Raw genomic sequence first — 20560 nt, 5'->3', positions numbered from 1 at the left:
TCTTGAAGCACAGCTTCCTGGAGTGCATATAATCAATCATAGTTTCAGCTGTTGTTATTATAAATGGGCTTGAAGTGGAAAAAAATCTACAGATGGAAATACCTGCTTTCAGCAGCCATTTTGGGCATTAGTGAGTTTCACTTTAGGTGCAGAACAATGTGGGTCATTCTTAGAAAACAAACAGTTCCTGGTCATTTGTAGAATACCAGGTAGAAAGAAGCATGCCCGTGTCTAGCTAAGCTCACAGTGATCTGGAGGATTTCAGCAGGATGCATTAACATTCTCCCAGCTTAGGCGAGCAGAAAAAATAATCATAAAGTTAAGAACAAGAGGAAATGCAGGAGAATAATGCTTTTGCTTATCTGAGTTGCCGTACCTGAGAAGAGGATTCCATCTCTGTTATAGTTTGGGTCAAAAATGTCTCCCGAAAGGCTCATGTGCTTCGAGCTCAGGCCTCTGAATGCTGATCTGATCACAGGGGTGCTGCATTTGGCAGTGGATTAACCCACTGATGAGGTCCTAGCTGAGTGCACTGTGAGAGGCTGGTGCCTGGTCGGAGGAGGTAGGTCGTGGTGTAGGTGGATGAGTCAGTGGGGATGATCTGGAAGGGTATACTCTGTCCTAGCCCCTAACTCCTGTCCTGCTTCCTGGCTGCCATGAGGGACAGCTATCCTCTGCCACAGCCTTCTACCATGATGTTGCTGCCTTGGAACCAATCACGCATGGACTGCAGCTGCTGACACCATGAACCAAGTAAACCTTTTCTCCATTATATTGCATCTGTCAGGTATTTCCTCCCAGCAGTGCAAATACAATGGGCTAATGACTAATACAATGGGCCACTGATTTATAGAGTACAGATACTTTCATAGACCTTCTTCTCACTAAACTCTTAAATGCCAAGGAAACAGGTTTCTTACATCCATTTTGCATGAGGAAAATCCCAACTATTGAGAGGTAAAAGCAGGGCTTTATCTTTTTCCTGTTTCTTTGTCTAGATTTGTCACAACTAGAGCTAATTAGGAAAAAAGACACACGAAAGAGCCACTGTGTTTTAGGCTATTTTCTGTTGCTAGTAACACAATTTTACTGACTGGGTATATTATTATTTTTAAAAAAAGAAAAGGTTTACTTTTGTCAGGATCTGGTCCTAAATCACGGGCCTCATCTGGTGATGACTTTCTTGCTGGCAGGCTCCTGAGGTTTGACAGGGAATGTGGCAGGGTGCCCTGTCTCTGCCTTTTCTTTAAAGTCTCCAGTATTCTATCATGGGAGCTCCATTCTCGTAACCTTGCCTAATCTTGATCACCTTGCCAGGGCCCAGACTCTGACCTCATAGTCAGATTAAGTGACTCAGAATGGTGCTTATCTCCAACTTGATTTTGGGGTGGGCCAAACTATAGTCAAATCCTAATCTTCCACCCCTGGCTCCCCAAAACTCATTTCCTTCTCACATACAAAATACAGTCATTCCATCCAAATAGTCCTTAAGTTTTCATTAACTTCAGCCTTAATTCAAAAATCTAAAAATATCAGATGTGACGCCAGGTAAACTCCTTTTAGCTGTGAGGCTGAAAAATCAAAATAAGTTATTTACTTCCAAGATACAATGGTAGGATAGGCCCAAGGTATGCATCTCATCCAAAAACAGGAATAGGCAAGAGGAAAGAAGTAACTGATCTATAACAAGTACAAAACCCAGCAGGCTGACACTGAGTTTTAAAGAGCCAAAGTCTGACATCCTGTGACCACTACAGACGGCGTGGGCCCCAGGCCACCTCAGGGAAGACTGGAAGCCAGAGAGTGTGGAGGGGTCAGTCTTGCTCTTTTAGAACCACCCTGTTGCTAGGTCCCATGAAAACTCTATCAGTTCCTTCCTAGGTTGTGCGCCCAATTACCCAGTTCTCCAGCTCCCAAAGTTTCTACCAGCTCCCAACACTACTACTGAAAAATCAACCTCCCAAGTGCCCAGAGGGACACACTGAAATCACACCCAAATCACAGCACACTGGGAGGGAACACACCCAAGCAATCCCAGAAAACTGCCAAGCAGAGATTTCAGTTGGGTTTTCAGGGTAAATATGTTACCTTGTTTCAAGAAGAAAAATGCACTCATGTACAACACATTTACAATAAATTTTATGGCACATTCAATCAGTACAAGGTCTAAAATGTCACTCAGAATCAATCTTTAGCAATAACAAAAGCACTAATACTGATCCACACGTGGGCCTTCAGACCCTGGGAAGGGTCATGCTGCAATACTGGGGCTTCATTAGTACTAGAGCAAATGTCACTCTGACTTAACCTTAACAACCGTTAAAGATAAGGCTGAAAAACAGTAAGTTTTATGTTGTTTATATATTTTTCCACAATAAGCCCTATAAAGGTGAAACTGATTTACAAGTGATTTGACTGCTACTCAAAAAAAATTCAGTAATCACAAAAAGCTGACAATAAAAATCCAGATTTTTAACATTACAGTGATCACCACTCAAAGATTCCTAAATATTCAAAGAAGCAGGAAAATGTGACTCATAATGAAAAGAAAAATCAGTGAATAGATTAAAAAAACCCAAAATTATAAAGAGGACTTTAGAAGAGCAATTATAAAGATTCCCAAAATTTCTTTTTAAGTGAGCATTAATTCTCATGAATTTGTAAAAAGGGGGAAAAAGCATGAATTTGTAAAAAGGGGGAAAAAATGGGATTTTTTGGCATTTAAAAATGTACCTGAAATGAAAACTGTACTGAATGGTCTTTAAAAAGAGTAGGTGATACAGAATAAAAAAGATGAGTAAACTTAAAGATACAGCAATAGAAACTACCCAATGGAAGCACAGAGAGACAAAATTCTGAAGACAAACGCATACAGCCTCAGTGACTTGTGGAACAGTACCAGGAGACGGGGAGAACAGAAAAATATTCTATAAATAGTGGCATTGCAATCTCCAACTTGTATGAAAACCACAAACCTGCAAGTTCAATGAACCTTGAGCAGAAAATAGTAAAAACTTATATGATGGCATATTATAATCATGCTGATGAAAGCTAGTGATAAAAGCTTTAAAGCAGTCAGAGAGAAAAACACATTATGCATGGGGTAAGAAAGCCACACGTGGCTGCTGGCTTTTCACTAAATGAAAGTGTGAACCGGAATCACAACCGGAAAGTACTGAAAGAAAACTCTGTCATGTTCCGTGGAATTTACAACAGTTGCGAAGTAAAATGTATGACAATAAATGCACAAAGGACAGGAGGGGAGAAATGGAAGCATTATTGTGAGGTTTACATATGTGAAGTAAAATGATTTTAGTTCATGATGAAGACTGTGATAAATTTAAGCGTAGACTTACACATCTTAGAGCAAGCACCAGTTCTTCTTCTGTCAACAAAGAAGCACAGCTAGTAAGTTGAAAGGGGAGATAGAGTGGAATACAAAAAGATAGACAGTGAACAAAAAGTAAACGGAAAAAGAAGGAAAGGTGGAGGCAAGTGGGGAAAAGAGCAAGATGGTGGAATTAATTGTTACATTAAATATGAATGTTCTGAATGCCCCCTAAAAGGGCAGAGATAATCAAACTGAATGAACAAATAGGACTCGACTATGTTACATAAATTTTGCAGGGGATTTGGAACACTAGAATTGGCATGGTAGCTGCCAAACCCAGTTTCAATCCAAAAATCTGGATTTTGTTGTCATGGTAAGCTTCCAAACCCAGTTCCAGAAGGCTACTCATTATCCTTTATTAAATTCCTTTTCTGGCTAAATTGCCCAAATGGGCTTGTGAATCTTGCTCCCAAGGATCTTAAGCGGTGAGGTGTGGAGTGTGGAGGTACAGAGCCGAACCCAGGCTCCGCAGATCTCTTTCCACGCCTTCCCTAGCAAGTGGTGTGTGCCAGCACTGGTTACAGAATGCAAACTCCTCCGGAGGCCAAGACTAAATGATGACTCCATTTAACCCTACAGCCGAGAAAGCCAGCTCCAGCCCACTTCCTGCAGCATGTTCTTGAGGTAACAGTAGGGTATGAAATGCACCTACACCAAGCACCAAAGAAATACAGTCCTGCTAAATGGATGGGGAAAAGATGAAGTCTAATTTTCATCCACACACTCTCTTCTAGACTTTATCTTCCCCTAATTTGCATACCCAATTTATACTCACAGTTTCTAGACATGAGCAAAAAGTAAAACAAAAACAAACACCAAGAAGTAAATTAAACTTATTTCTACATGATCCATTTCCCAAATAGACTCGTGGTTCCTGCTTATGGCTGAAGTGGGATTTATACACTCAGAGTCAGACACGCCCACCAGGTTACCAGGACAACCGGAGGCTCCCGCTGCTTACGGCTGGGGGTGGAAATAATGTTGGTATGCCTGTCTGAAGGCTAGATTTGGGCAACCAGTTGCTGCTTGCGGGGAGAAAAATGCTTCCAATGCAGCAGCTCACCTTGAGTTGGGGCCCCTTGTCAGGTCCGAACTGCAGAGCCAGTCCCTGCTATCTGCATGACTGGGTACAGCACATCCTCAAACCTCAGTTTCCTCACCTCTAAACCTGAAATATGAGCACCCATTTTGTGGTATTGTTAGCAAGGATTCAGGGTGCTCACAAGTACTAAGTATACAGTGCAACGGGAGCTAACTAGTATTTTTATTTCACAAGAAGTCACTCAAACCACCCGGTGATTAATATTAGCCACTCTCTACTGGACTTTCTTTACATGCTGCTAATCTGCATAATATGCCTTCAAAGTATTTGTGTCTACTTTAGAATTCAGCCTTCAGAGAGAGGTAAGTGATCTGTCTGTAGTTACACAGCTTGGGGAAAAGTCAAGGCCTAGCCCCAAGGTTAGTCTAGGTTTTCTTGAATTCCTATATTTACCCAGTGCATATTTATTGAGTACTTACTGCTCTTAACCACCATAGAAATTCGTGTCCTGCAGTGAAAAATGGTTTTCTTTCAGCAAGTGTTCAATGCTGGTACTGTACTTTATTGAATTATACAGTGGTTTCGCACAATTGTAAAACAAATCATCCACCCACGTTCACAGCAACATTGATTTGTACTTCATTCTTTTTCTAAAATCTTCACATATGTTATTGCTTTTCCCAGCAAACAAAAGATGGGACTTTACAGGGCTTCTTCCCCTCTGGCTGGAGATGAGACCTGCATCCAGACATCTGAGGCTTTCCCTACATGGGCTCCCTAGTTATCTGGATCCATGTACCGCCACCATGGCCAGGCAGGCTTCATTTTTGTCACATGGATCCCTTCCTGGAGTCCCTGCACTACTCTGTGATGTACTGTTGCTATCACGGACTGTGTTTTCCTCACCTTCGGGGAATCTGGGTTAAATAACCACTGTGGATGGTGCAGAGGGATTTGGACCCAGGCAATGGTGCAGACCTGAGCTTTCTTTGTTTTTGCTAAGGGGACAGAACTGAATTTCCCCAAGTTAAAGGTCTCTTTGACACCCTTCAGTCCCATGCACCAACTCCCAGCCTCAAGCTTGTTTCACAGTGTTAAGACTACCCCATGTCCTGCAAAAGACTCCACAATCTGTGGGCAGGGACTGTGTCCTCAGCTGTGTGTCCTCAGACAGCAGCTCACACGTGCACTCAACAAGCAGGAGCATGGTAAATGTCTGGACACGGAAACAGGAAATAAGAGGAAAGGACAGAGGTGAGAGAAAGGAAAGGAGCTAGAATGGTCTCTGCGAACACGGCTCTTACCTTCTGTAGCTTCTTCCGTTCTGCCTCCACGGAGGAGCGCACTGACTTGATTTCTAAGGTGTGCTTCTTTACCACGTCTTCCAGGCGCTTCAGGAGCTGGTCTTGAAGGTGTTTCTTCTCCTCTTTGGTCTGACGTCTGATCTTACGAAGGTCTTCTTCATATCGTTGCCTCATGTATTCTGTCTCAACACTTGCCTCTTTCCTAGTCTACAAAGAAATCAGGACCTGTGAAACTGCTGAGAAGGAGCGAGGTGCATCATCACTTTTGATTTATGCAACTCACACAACATTTATATACTGATTTTTTTTTTGGTGTTTTTTGAAGCAAGGTTTAACTATATGGTTCATGCCAGCCTTGAACTCATTTTGTAGCCCAGGCTGGATACGAACTTGCAGCGCACCTCCTGCCTCAGCCTCCCAAGTGCTGGCATTACAGGCATGCAGCACTACACCTGGCTTATATGCTGATTTTTACAGTATGAATCTGAAGGTGCAATAAATTTTATAAGGCTATAATTGATTGTTTATAAGAGATTTTACTTTTTCCAAAATTGGAAGAGGGCCATTTGGAGAGGTGTATTTATTGTCACAGATCAGATTTTCTAGTACATTCTACAGTCATTTCCAAAGGACGCTTTGCTTACTTTGGGAATATGTGGTAGGCTCGTAAACAGTTTCTAGTTTCTAGGAGCTGGCTTCGCAAATGGGGCAAATTCTGCTATGTTCTTGTTTCTAATGACATGCAATTGGCAGGAAGCTGGCTGGCATGTCTCTCTTGAATCATTTCATCTTAAAACCCTTGACCCTAAAGATTGCAACTGGACACCTTGTGGTTGCAGGATGACCTCTACCTGAAGCTCATGCAGCAAAGCCCACTGGGAGTTCTCTGCCCCATGGCTGATCATATACTACCTGTATGTCTGTGCCACCTTCCAGGATGGAACACTCTTTGGGAAGACCTTGGTCCTGCTGAGGATGAAGACTGTGGGCTTCCAAGGCATTTGCTTCCCCCAGGATGTCATTCTTAGTCTTCATGTCATCTGAAATGTAAGTTTCAGTGTCATTTGAGATACTCTTGGCCTCAGCCCATGTTCAAGACCTTCTGCAGCCAGGGCCCTGTTCTGCTACCCAGCCTACCTCTGTGTTGTCCCTGCTCTGTGGCCTGTTGGTCCTCACCATCGTGACGGTCACCTTTGCTCAAGCAACATCCCAAGCTTACATAATTGCTGTGTTCTCCCTTCGTGAACTAGTAACCTCCCATTTTTTGCTGTATTTCATGTAGATTAAAAACTGAGCATGTTTCCTAGCATATGAACATTCATAGGGTTTTAAAGGATGTGAAAAAATAAATTGAAATGGACTTACTATTCTTTCTTCCCATTCCCTAGGGTGCTCACACCCTATTTTTGAAAACCGGCATTCTACACTCTCAATGCCCTTCTGGTTCAAACTCAAATCTCTCCTCTTCCTCTCCTGTCCAGCCTATAAAGAGGCGATTTCTTTCCCAAAAGACCTGTTCCCTTGGTGTCTGGCTATTCCCCTGATACGTTTTTAGATACACATGCCGGCCTTATCGTCAACCGTTTGGCTGACACTGAGCCAGCCACCTCCCTTTCTGAGTCTCATTTTTAAAAAACTGTAACACGGGAGGATGACCACACTTATTATGGAGAAAACCTAATAATGTGGGTGAACTGATGTTAAAATTACAAAAGCCTGTTCAAAAGTGGAGGGGGAAAGCCATAGCTGAGAAATGCAGGCCTGGCGGGGAAATATTTGGAAGCAAGAGGTCCTTTTTTTAAAATCACACCTTTGTTGCTAGTAGTGAGAATTGAGCCCAGGGCTTTCAAACTGAGTTGCATCTCTGGCCCCTTTATTTTTATTTTTACTTTTTAAAATTTTGTGACAGGGTTTAGATTGCCCAGGATGGACACAAGTTTTCAGTTCTCCTGCCTCAGCTTCCTGGAGTGCTGACAGCAGAGGCAGCACTGGCTCTGCATTGCACGGTTTAGATGTCTGACCTATGCCAGGTGAGAGGGTCTAAGTGGCGGGAGATGGCTCACCTGTGCCCACAGGGATGGGCTCATCCACCGGGCACATAAGCTCCCACACCCTGCTTCTCCTCCCCATTCCCTCTTGCAGCCTAAAAGTTCCCAGGAGCACCAGGCCATTTGGGCAGCTGACCTTTGGTCTGCAAGGACAGGTTCCAGGCATCTCACCTGTTTTCTGTGTCATGTGACCCTCCTGTAGCATCAGTCTGTCTTTGGCCATGGCCAGCTTCTCCCCCAGCTTTTTGGCAGCGCTCTTCAGCTCTGAATTCTCCTGCCGAGCCTCCCTCAGCTGAACATCCAGGTCCTAAAGGACAGGAAGGGTCTCAGGTGTCTGCTTTCAGCTCTGTGCAGCTCTGCTGCATGCACCGAACAGCTGTCAGAGCTGAAAGGTGAACAGGCACCCACCAGGCCCCAGGCCCCATGGTTCATGGTTCATCAAGTGCCATGCAGCTTCTGACTGGCTGTGCGGCCCTGGGTAGGGCACTTAACCTTTCCCTAGGGAGGATGCAATGAGGTAAAGTGTTTGGTAGAGGAAAAAAAGTGCTCAGGGACTATTAGAAATTTCAGCTGCTGCTACTCTCAGAGATGAGGCTCTGTGCTTTTGTAGGACTCACATAATGGACTCAGATGTCCCTGTTCTCTATCCACACGAAAGTCCTACAGGCCTTTCAGGAGAAGCAAATTTTACTGAATGGATGTGGATGTTACAGTTAGGCTGAACAGAGCCCCAAATCTTTTTCCTTGTGTGCCCAGCTAGGCCTGACTTTGTGTCTCTGAGTTTTTCATTTGTAAAATCTCTAGGCTCACCGAGGTGCAGGCTAAGTCTAGCTCACCAAGAGGCCCTTTCCCATAGCCGAGGGGCTGGCACATGGGAAGCGATCAGTAGATGTTTGCTGAGTGAATGTAGCTGAACTTGATGGAGATAGTGCCAGCTTGGTAGAAGTCAAGTGACTGGCCCAGTGCCCGACACACAGCGGGTGTTCAGCCTTAGCAGCCCTGCCTGCTGCCCCCGTGAGGAGGTGTGAGGAGGGGTGGCTCTACCTGGATCCTTTCCTTCAGCTTCTGGGCATATTTCTTCAGGTCACTGATCTTGCGTCCCCTGTGCTCCAGGTCCCCTTCCAGCTTCCTGACCTGGGCCTGCAGGGCCGACTCCTGCACCTGGAAGTTCTTGCGGAGGTCGCTCTCCTTCTCCTGCCACTGCCACAGGGCCTCACTCACGGACTGCTGCATGGCCTGCCGGATGGCTTCATTTTCCCGCTCGTAGCTGGCCTGCAGTTCCTCGGCCTTGCGGGCGTAGTCCTGGCTCAGCTGCTGGTTCTCCGCCCGCAGCCGCTCCACCTCCAGCAGCACCTCTTGCATCTCTGGGCCCCCGCCAGGCTCTGCCTTGGCATCTGGGCTCTCCTGGGAAAGTTGGCTCCATGGTGGAGCCTCGTGGCTGGCCAGGTGCCGAAGCCGCTTCTCATAGTCAGCCTTGAGCTCCAGCATCTCCTTGGAGAGTGTCAGCACCCGCTCTGCATGCTCAGCCTCTGCCCTCAGCTCTCTCTCTTTGGTCTCCAGTCTGCATGTGGCGGACTCTGCCAGGGCCTCCTGTGTCAGCTTCTTCTGCAGCTCCAGGGCACTCTCCAAGGTCTGGATTCGCTGCAGCAGGGCCTCCTGCTCGTCCTGGGGGCAGCCCCGTTCCTGCTGGAGCTTGGCTTTTGTCTCAGCCACCACGCTCTGGAGCTCTTCCTGATGTGCTTCCCGCAGTGCCTCCATGCTGGCCTCGGCCTCATCCTGGCGGGTGTTCAGGGCATAAATCACCTGCAGGAAAACCCACAGAATTGGGTTAGGGAGGGAGGTGAGGTGTGCGTGAGGGTGCCTGCCTCCAGAGATGCTCCTTCCTCTTTGCTAGAGGAGAACTTCCAAATTCCTCACAAGTAGGGCCCGAGAGGAGAACTTGGGTGGCAGTGATTAATCAGGGAGAAGCAGAGAAACAGCAGAGAAGGAGTGACAGGGGTGACACAAGCAAGGCTGGGGAGAGGCACTACATGGATGTCTCCAAGGGCATCTCAGGAGTAGCAGGAATGCAAGGATGTGATGTGATATCAACTCGTTCAGAAAGAACATGTCAGGACATGAAACCCAACAAAACGTTTAAAAACTGAATCCAGCATTCTCAATAGATTTAAAAGAAACATTTGCGAAAACTCAGCACTCTCCCATGAGGAGTAGTGAAAACTCTCAACAAGCCAGAAGCTAAAGGGCCCCTCCTCCACCTGAGAAAGCACCTCTATGAAAGAGCCAGGTTTAATATCACATTCCCCCTTGAAAGACCGAATGCTTCCTGCAGGAGAGCAGGAACAGGACAAGGATGTCTTCTGTTTCTACTGGTAAAACAATAGGAAAATGCTCCATTTGTTGCGTGGTTAGGATGAGGAAAGACAGAAACAAAGTGAGAAGCCCAGGGATCAAGGATTCCCAGGTGGTCCTGAAAGGGCAAACTTGCAGGTCAGATATGTATGGAGAAGAAAATCAAGAATTCTCTTTCGACCCACTGAATCCCACTGCTTCTAGATGTCCATGGAGAAGGTGCCAAGGCAAATAGAAAAATGTCCGGAGCTCAGAGAAGAAAGCGTGGACTACAGATGGAGACACAGAATCAGGAGACTGTTGATTAATGAGAGATCTGAGAGCACAGCTGTATGAAGACAGGAATCACTGAACCTCCCTGCATGGAAAATCCAGAGGTTGATGCCCCAGCAGTGGCAACAGATAATAAAGGATTAAAATCCCTGAGAAGGGCAGGTCGCAGAGATGGGTCCTCCTCAGGAGTAGGAGGGAAGGGAGAGGTGGGAACTGGGCACGGTACTTGCATTTGGAGAATGAGGGAGCCATCAACGTGTGGAGGTGAGGAGGAAGTTTCTACCATGTGAGCAAAGAACGAGGTAAGGACATCTATCAGATAACTGCGCTGAGTTGGATGGGAGGCAGGCACTGGGGGGGGGGCTTGTGGTGGGGTGGGGGCTGGGAGCTGGCTATCAGGAAGGGAAGCGAGGAGTCTGTATTGCAAGGCAGCACTTGGGTTGCTGGTGATTTCTAATGCACGAGTCAGTTTACTGAGCTGGACCATGATGTCACTGCCACATTCTTACTAGTGATTCACCCATGGTTTCCAAACCATCTCCAGGAGTTCCTTGGAGGCTGAGGGTCTCTTCAGGAGCTTGGCGGAGGTTTACCAACTGGGGACTCACTCTCTGACTAGAAAAGCAGAGTTTTTACTGTAGCTTCCCTAACATATAGCTTAGAAAAACCAAAAATGTTACTATTGTGTTTTAAAACAAAGTTGAACCTGGGCACACAGTGACACACAGTGATAGTTCCAGCTACTCAGGAGACTGAGGCAGGAAGATTGCTTGAGCTCACAAGTGTGAGACCAGCCTGGGAAACACAAGGGGACCCATCTAAGAAAAGTTGTAAACCTTAGATAATCATTAAATAGAAAATAAAGTAGTCAGAAATAATAAGAGAGGAAGTTTTGAGTGCATGTGCATATATGTATACATATGCATAATTACTAAATGGTTGCTGAAGCCCAAATGGTACTTCTAGAGGTGATTCAAGCAATAGGTTTAACAACAGTTTAGAGTATGCAGACCTTGAAGTAAAAGTCACTATGTATCCAAGACACTGCCAAAGATCTTATTTTTCTTTGTCTCTCTATGGCCTAATAATTGGCTTATTGTCCATCTTCCCTCCCAAAATCAAAGCTCTGTGACAGAGGGACCTGACCTCTAGCGTCTCTGTACACCCTCACTGCCTGGCCCAGGATGGACACCCTGAGAAGACGTGAAAGAGCAAACGAAGGACCCAGGACCCAGGACTTTCTCTTGAAGAATGTAGTTGTCAAAGTGAAATGAGCTTGGTCTCTGTGAAACCTTGGAAGAGCTGGCGCCAGCTGGGGAATCATGAATCCAACTTTCTCTGTGTCAAGGTCGAGGGGTGAAATCCCTCTCGCCTCCCAGAAAGACTCCACAGTGCAACGCAGTTGCTGTTGCTGTGTCTCCTCCCTCTCACCACTGTGCGCAGGATTTAGCCAATTCCAGTGGTTTCCAGGGCAGCTTGGTGACACTGAAATTGGTACCTCATTGGCTGCGATTTGTGTTAATAATAAAAACTATTTTTATAGACTCTACTACTGTGTGCCCAGTACAGGGACAGGTGCTATATACGTGTTTATAATTTCAGAAAATCCCCATGGCAACTCTGCAAAATTAGTCCTTTTTCTTCCTATTTTAAGAATGAGAAATTGAGCTTCAGAGAAGTTCAGCAGATTTGCGAGGTCAGAGACTCGCTCTGCAGTGCTCTCTCACTTCAGGGGCCAGGCCCAGCTCCACAGCCTCAGGGAGCCAGCTATTCATCATGCTGCACAGCGCATCTCAGATGGGCCAGGTTCCACGCTGGGCCCTGAGTCACATGAGTTTGTGACCTCGAAAATATGATTCAGCAGGAGAATCAAACACGGAAAGGGTACGTTTCAGTGCACTCTGAGAAGTGCTATCAAAGGGTACAGCATTGGTTACTATGGAAACACAGAGGAAGGGGGCTGATAGGGAAGAAGGCTCCCTGGAAAAGATTGGGCCTCACCTCATCATCTTCGGGGTGAGCAATATGCTTTTCTATGTCAGTCTGCACACAGGCAAGAATGAGCTTGCTTCTGTGTGTCGCTCCTTGGCACTAGGGAGGAAGCTGAGCGCACAGTAGGTCTACAGTAAGGGTTATGATGGAGCTGTTGCCCACATCTATGGTTACTGCAGGGAGTGGCCATGGAGCCATACCACATTCCCCAGCTCCTTGCATTTCAGAGGCACTATATGCCTTGTAGTTGTCAAGGAAATTGGATAGTGATGCGTGTCATCTTGGGGCCAACAGAGGGGCTAAAGTTAAGAGGAGAGTATGTGCCAGGAGTGGTGGCACACATCTGTAATCCCAGCACTCTAGGAGGCTGAGACAGGAGGATCCCTCAGTGTGAAGGCCCTGGCTTCAATCTCCAGTACTGAAGAAAAAAAAAGGAAGCAAGAAAGGAAGGAAGGGAGGAAAGAAGGAAGGAAGGAAGGAAGGAAGGAAGGAAGGAAGGAAGAATGTTTTTTCTCATAGTCTCTTTTACTATCTGCAGAGTTTGTGAAGAATCAGAGGACAAAAAGAAGTTGGAAGGTAGCTAAGCCCCCAATAACTAGGCAGAGCCACCACCCACAGGAACACTAACAGATACCTCTACGGTGAGCAAGCAATAAACTACTGCACTGAGCTGCTCACCTCCTCATGCCGTCTCTTAAGCAGTATTAATCCGTTACACTAATGTGTTGGAGGCCTCAAGACCACACCCAGGTTTGATGATTCACTATGGGACACACAGGGCTCGGCAATAGTCATACTGAGGGCTATGATTCTTTACAGCCAATGACACAAAGCAAAGTTAGCTAAGGAAGGGAAAAGGCACATGGGTGCAATCTGGAAAGCAAGCCAGGAGCAATCATCGAATGGTCCCTCTTGGAGTTACTCAGTGAGGAGTTGCGACAACACCTAAAATGTGTCAAGCAAGGAAGCTCTTTAAAGTCTTTTCACTCACAGTTTTACTGGGGTGGGGTGCTATTCAAGTCAGCTTCTACTGGCAGGTTGCAAAGTCCTGAATTTTAAGAAAGCAGGTAACCTTTAATGCTAACCATGTTATTTGCATAAACATTTTAGGCATGGTAAGCAGTTCTTATCAGTTTAGTGGGATACCTCTGGAAATTGGATAATTTTTCAGATAGTAGCTGAGGGCCAATCTTTGTAAGCAACTCATTCTAAAAACAAGCACACTTAAGCCTGCTATGTTAACTCGTTTCTGTACACCTAATATCCCAACTGACAGAAGATTGATTTCATTTTTTCTTTTCAACAGAATCAAGTCTTTGATATGAGACTAATCTTATAATGGGTGTTTTTCATGATGAAGAACAAAATATTCTTGAAAAGATTATTCTATATAATCTGGCATTGGCGATTCCATTAGCTTTTCTTTTAAACTACATATGGACTTGGTAGTTATCTCAGAGTATGGAGTTCTACAAGGATAGAGTAGCAAATCGAGTGCTAGATGTAATATATCCTGATGCCATACAGCATTTGGTGAAAAAACAAAACCCAAATGTCATTCCTGTTTGATTCACAACCAAAGTCCCCAGGATGGGGGTTTTAAGGGCCTCACCTGTTTCAAGCATGAGTCCTGCCATGTAAAAATTCTTTCTAGGTGCTACTCCAAACTAACACAGGATCAGATTTCAGGCTGGAGGAAGCAGAGAAGGCCCCACATTGTGGATATGCAATGTCTAAGGACACATGAATACGTGTGTATTTAGTCATATTGTTCCATAACCAAATCCCAAAACAGTCCCTGCCAGGGTCTCCCCAAACTGCTGTTAGGCTGAGATCTGATTTCACAGCTCCTGGTTTCCTAAGGGTGTGAGATCCACTATCTTCTGCCTTCCCTTCCCTGCACCTCATTGTCCAGAATGCTATTCATATAACCTTCCAAGATGGTGTATGCATAAATAAGAAAGTTTATTATATTATTTTGCATTAGTCTTTATTTTTTAACTTAATAGATTTTAGATCTCATATCATTTTTGGACATAAAGAAATTTCTCATTTTAAATTTTGGTTGCTTCAGATATCACTGTATTAAATGTGCCATAATTTATTTCTCTGTTCCATACTGACAGATATAAATTTGTTTCCGTGGAAAATGACATGTTTCTTATTTCATCATTAAGAACGTTTTCTGCATCCTTTTCCTTCAGCAAACCTGAGGTCTACTGTTTGCTTACAAATTGTGCCACTACTTTCCATTGCTGTACCAAAATACCTAAGAAAGGCAATTTAAGGGGAAAGGTTGATTTTGGCTCACGGTTTTAGAAGGTTCAGTTCATAGTCTGCTGGTTCCATTGGTATGGACCTGAGGTGGAGAGGAATGGTGCCACAGAACAAAGCTGCTCACCTCAAGCTAGCTGAAGGCAGAGAGGGAAAGTCCCACAGCACCTGCACTGGTGGGCTTCCCCTTCCTTCTGCTTTTGGGACTTCCAGGCCGCCATCCTATTGGATGGTACCAGCCACGTTCCAGTGGTACCAGCCAGATCTCCTCTACCAGTTTGCTGTCCCTGGCACTCATCTCTGGAAATTCCCTCACAGGCACACCCAGAAGTGTGCTTTAGAATTTGCAATAGGTGTTCCTTAATGCAACAAAACTGATCATCAAGATTAATCATCACACCAATGAAATAGTGTAATATTGAAATATGATAGTGAAATGCGAGAGCCTTAGGAAGGTCAAGTCTTCATGATCCTCAGGAAGAGTTGAAAGAGCTATCTCTTCCCTTTGTGGGAGTAGGATCATATGCCATTTTGGGTCATAAAAGCAGTTTGAAGAATTTTGAGAACATTTAGAGCCATCAATCTTGTCTTCTCACACAACATGATATTTGTGTGAATATTAATGACTGCGACTAGGGTGTCTTATCACTTTTCTCTTGCTGCTGAGACAAAATACTCAATGCCCAAAGTTAAGGAAGGAAAGGTTTATTTAGCTCACAGTTTGTGGAGGATTCATAATCAGCTGGTTCCAGTGCAGGATGGCATGCCCAGGGGCGACAGAAAGAGCAACAAGGGAAAAGGTGTAGGGGAAAGAACAAGCCTAGGGTGAGTGTGACACTCACGCTGTCTCCCTGCCCTCCTCTTGTTTACAAAGTGAGGACCTGGCCCTCTGCTGAGTCACTTAAACTTCTAAACTTCTGAAGCTGACACAGTGAACAACTAGAGCATAAGTGCCTGTCCTTTACACTCCTGTAGGTAGAACTGCTGACTCCATTAGTTAAGCTCCTAGACTTCTGAATTTGACACAATGCATCAGCCATTACACAGGGCAAGGGCAGTCCTGGGATTACTACACTAGGACACTTGCCTACTGTACATCTACTTCATTTTCCATGCAGTCTCCTTCCCCTTGCTGTATTTTCTGAGTTTGATCCTTCTTTTTTCTCCTAATCCAATGATCTCTCTTCCAGGCTCTCACCTTTCTTAGGTCAATCATTTCAACTACCGTCTTAGTCACATCTTCATCTCTAGCATCACATCCTTTGCATTTTCAACCCTGCTGCCATAGCCCTTGTCAGATAGTACCAATTCAGGCTTAAGACTTCTGATCTCATCTGGATAACCCAGGATGACACTGCACAACTGAGTTTTCATAATTATTCCTTGTTCATTTTCCCTACAGGGTGATTTCAATTTCCCATCGTACTTCTTAGGGCCCCAATCCTAAATCTACCTCACTCCTTCTCTTCGAGTATAGAGTGTTTTCTCTTGCTTTTTGTAGGAGGAATAATTAAGAGTTTAAACCCCAAGATTGGAGTCCTAGCTTTCCTGCCTCCTAGCTGAGAACAGGATCTCAGAGTTTTACTGAGAGCTAATTGGGCTAGTAATAAACAGTAACATTTGATATTTAGTGACTACATAATGAATGCTACCTTCTCAGCAGAGAAATAAAGAGGTGGATTCTTACTTGTAGGCTAGGAAAAGGTCTAGAGCATTTGGTAGTGTTTAGTAAATGTCAGGAGAAGAATATAGATTGCTGAGGTTAGGCACAGAATGTAATATGGGAAGGGAAAATTATGGATGTGTGCCCCATTCTTCCTGTGAAGAGACGAGAGATACACGTGTAGCATGCTGCCTGGCTCATAGCACCATCCAGTGAAACCGACTTCCCACTTACGGGACCCACAGGGGACCTCCAGCCTGACGGAGATTTCTGTGTCAACAGTATTTCTTATGAGGCAGGCAGAGTGGTGGGCGTTCAGGAATGGGTCATTCAGGAATGAAGGAGTCCTGGATTTTCTTCTTCACTGTAGGAGAGGTTGTCAATGTGCTAATTATCTGCTTCTCTGTTTGCCTTAGAAATGGAATCCCTAAACCCAAAATATTGTATATATGCACATATGTGAATCACCTATAATTTAAACATCACAAAACTTCTACTATGTGATGATTAACTTCATTGTCAACTTGATGGGCTTGAGAGCTGTCCAGGGATTAGTAAAGTGTACTTCTGGGTTCATCTGTACGGGTCATGCAGGAGTGACCCTAGGTACTCCATTGGGTCTCTGGCCCCTTCCTCCCTGGCACTGTCCCTCCACTCTGCTTCCTGGCCACCATGAACTGAGCAGCTTTGCTCCATCACACTCTTCTGCTGTGGTGTCCTGCCTTTGGAATCAGGCAGGACTGAGTCTCCTGAAATCATAAGCCAGATTAAACATCTCCTCTTCCCAGTTGTGGCTCTTGGATTCTGTGTACTAATGGGAAAGCTCGACCAAGACCATTGTTTTTATTTTTACATATGTGCTTCAACCTACACAGCTTTTGTAGAACTTACCATAATTTCACCCTTACTTTCAGGTCAGACGTGGGAATTGTTTTCATTTTTCTTTTACCCTTTTAAATGAGATGGTTACAAACATACTGTTAAATGTATTCTTTCATGATTTAGAACTTTTGTGACTAATAAAATTATATTATTCTAAGAAATGGAATCCCTAGTTCCTCAGTGAGTCTGTTTTACATATCTCAGCCTTCCCTTCAGCTCAGAATGCCATGTGACCAACATCTGGCCAGACTGACATAAGAAATGTCACTCCATCTAAGACAAATTCTTTTCTCAATGGTCATCTTGAACCACAGTCTGCGTTTGGCTGTAAGAGTGAGAGTCTGTGAAACCAGGCCAACTCTGGACCAACTCCAGTTGGGTTTTCTGTTATATATCCCAGACCTTAATTTTGTGAAGATCAAATAGGAATACATCTCTGAAGTGGCACACAGTAGGTACTTACTGGATGGTTTTTCATTCTCTCACTCCATCCCCTCAAAATGGAACTCCCTTTGGGAGACACACTCTCAGGAATTGTTTGAGCAGATCCACCCTTCCTAGCCTGGTGCCTCCCAGATCACTTGGCGACCCTTTCCCTGCCATCTGCTGACACTCACCCGCTGTTACTGCACTGGAACACAAAGAGACCACCCACGCCTCGCTTACAAATCCACTTCCTCAGGAGGAAGCTGACCAGAACCCATCAAGGGGTGTGAATAATTTAATAGACGAGAACAAGTCGGGAAGTCTTCCCAAGAGTTTTAGAAATCCACTGATCATGGTTTGACTTCAGAGAAAATTTCAGCAGGGGTCCTTTTGAGTCTTAAAAGTTGAGAATGAGAGGCTTCATAAGAATGTAATTGATGGCCCATGGGCATCAGATCCTGAGGAAAGTTTCCATCACGTTGGGCAACAGAAGTCAGAAATGAAATGGAAAAAGGTAACAGGGAAATGATACCTGTTGAATGCCCAGAATATGACATTCACTGGGCCAGGTAATTTACAGGTGACTTTTCAATTAACAACTTTACAGTCCTTCACAGTGGACAGTCTCACGCTTAGTCCTATTTTGTTTTTTTTTTAACTTTTTATTGGTACCAGGGATCAAACTCACGACCGCCTACTTGCAAGGCAGGTGCTTATGCCGCTGAGCTAAATCCCCAGCCCCCAGTCCTACTTTATAGTAGGTTTAACTTCACTTCACCACATAGCTTTGGAGCCTGCTGGACTTGATTATACATCATAGCTCCCCTTCTTCCTAGCTGTGTGACCTCGAGTAAAGGTCTGAGCCTCCTTTTTTTCCCCCTTTAGTGACAGTGGAGAGAGTAATCCACACCTCATTGCATTTTACAGCATTTCCAGCACACATAAATCACTCGAGCAATGTCATCTGGTATCATTTTATACTGTTACTGATATTATTGGCAACAATCAGTGACATAAAATGTAAGAGTTCTGGGATTCAAACCCAAACCATTCTGGATCCAGAGGTGAAAGAGCTAGAATGATAGAAAAAAGTTTTATTTATAAAAAAAAAAATAAAGGCTGATAAAATTCTTTTGGTTTAATGTTTTTGATGCATTTACCACATGCCAGGCATAGTGTTAGCCTCTGAAAAACAGAACAAACAAGACCATTCTGTTGAAAACTTTACAGGTGAGTAAAGTGTAGCAGACTCGATGGTTTGTCCACCTTTCTATCCTTTCCTCCACCTTTCTTGCCAGGGCCCGACCCAGGCTGTTTAACTTGCCTTCGCCGCTGGAATGTGAATGGACTTGTTACAAGCAAATGCTTTAACGCTTTAAATGAGTTTATAGATGAGTTGGCTTCCCTTCTTGTGAGTCTACTATTTGTCACAAGAAACGTATGTGCAGGGTAGCCACTGGCCAGAAAGAGAGACATGGAGTAGGGTGTGCTCCAACCCACAGTCTGGAATTAGTCTGGCCCAGCTGAGCCCAGCTGAACAGCAGCCAACCTAGGCATAAAATAAATCAGTGTTGCAGCCAGTGAGACGTTAGAGTTGGTTGTTACCCAGCACTGTTGCAGCAAAACCTGATACACAAACAGGCAAAAAGCAAACCAGTTCACCTGTGCAGTGGTATCTGGACTGGTGTGTTACAAACCTAAACAGGTACTGGAAAAGGGACAAGGGAAGAAAGGATCGCATTGCCACAACAATCTCTTTTCTGCTACATCACCATCAGGGGGTCAGTCCCATCAACATACACACATGCTTCAGTTTTGGTCATTAAAAAGCCTTTGATCCCACATCCTCCACTTTTCTTTGCTCTTTTGTAGTAAACCCCTCAAATGCTTTGCTTATTTCCACTCATTTCTCACCTTCCCTTCTCTTATATTTTCTCCAAGAGGATTTCACTCCAACTGATTCAACCAAACAGCTCATCCATGGCGTCAATGGCCTCTGTGTTGTTAAAACAATAGCCAAGTCTCACCTATTCCACTCTTTGGCAGTATTTGACCTAACAAATCATTCCCTCCCCCTAGAAATATAGTCTTCACTCACCTTCCAGGCTATAACACCTTCCTGCTGAGCACTGGCCACACCCTCTCATCTCCTTGGCTAGTTAGTTCCTCTTCTAAAAAATGGGAATGCTCTAGTTAGTTTCTCTTCTAAAAAATGGGAATGCTCTAGAGCTTTAATCACAGACCATTCTCTCCTCTGCAGACATTCTAATCTCATGAGTTTACACTTGTCTCGTTGCAAGGACTCCCAAATTTATATGTTTAGTCTGGACTGCTACCTGGACATCAGACTCATCTATCCTGGTGCTCACTTAAGTGCTCTCCACTTAGATATTCAACATACAGAGAGAGAGAGAGAAAGAGAGAAATGTTGGCATGCATGTGGGGAAATTGGAGCCCCTATGTATACTTGGGGGAATATGAAATGATGCAGCCACAGTTGAAAACAACAGATTTTTAAAAAATCAAACATAGAATTAACATATGATCTGGTGACTTCATTTGCTTCTCTACCCTGGATGAGGTATATTCAGGTGGGGAATTTTGTTTGCTTGGTTCATTACTATATCACAGACTGTAGAAAAGATTCTGTAAATATTTATCGAATGAATGAAACATTACTTCGTCCTGGCAGAAAAGGCCCTGAAGTACTGAAGACACATAAGTTGGGTTTTGAAAGATGAACAAATGTCAACCAGGAAGGCAAGGAGAGGCCAGTGGGAGGACTGCCAAGAGCAGGAGGTAGCACAAAGGTGTGTGTTAAAGTTTGCATCTAAAATGTTCCCCCAAAGTCTCAGGCATTCAAAGGTGGGGCTTGGTAAAAAGAGGTGGGTTACTGGGGGCATGACCCAGGAG

At 44.6% G+C, this 20560-nt stretch overlaps 1 protein-coding gene across 4 annotated transcripts in view; it reads right to left on the bottom strand.

The window, feature by feature from the left end:
• The window catches only part of Fam184b (family with sequence similarity 184 member B), a 90221-nt gene that overhangs the window by 37180 nt on the left and 32481 nt on the right, over positions 1 to 20560 (bottom strand). For all 4 annotated transcript variants that reach the window (XM_063230116.1, XM_063230117.1, XM_003465039.5 and 1 more), the window contains exons 2-5: positions 8830 to 9588; positions 7957 to 8092; positions 6650 to 6777; positions 5738 to 5944 (exon numbers count right to left, since the gene is read on the bottom strand). In XM_063230116.1, coding sequence (XP_063086186.1) covers positions 5738 to 5944; positions 6650 to 6777; positions 7957 to 8092; positions 8830 to 9588 — 1230 coding nt within the window. The remainder of the gene's footprint in view (positions 1 to 5737; positions 5945 to 6649; positions 6778 to 7956; positions 8093 to 8829; positions 9589 to 20560) is intronic.

Source organism: Cavia porcellus, unplaced genomic scaffold, assembly GCF_034190915.1.
Source record: "Cavia porcellus strain 051 isolate PalLab524CR breed Dunkin Hartley unplaced genomic scaffold, mCavPor4.1 scaffold_18, whole genome shotgun sequence".
Classification (NCBI taxonomy): Eukaryota; Metazoa; Chordata; class Mammalia; order Rodentia; family Caviidae; genus Cavia; species Cavia porcellus.
Note: the sequence above shows the minus strand (reverse complement) of the source record. Positions and strands in the feature narration are given on the sequence as shown.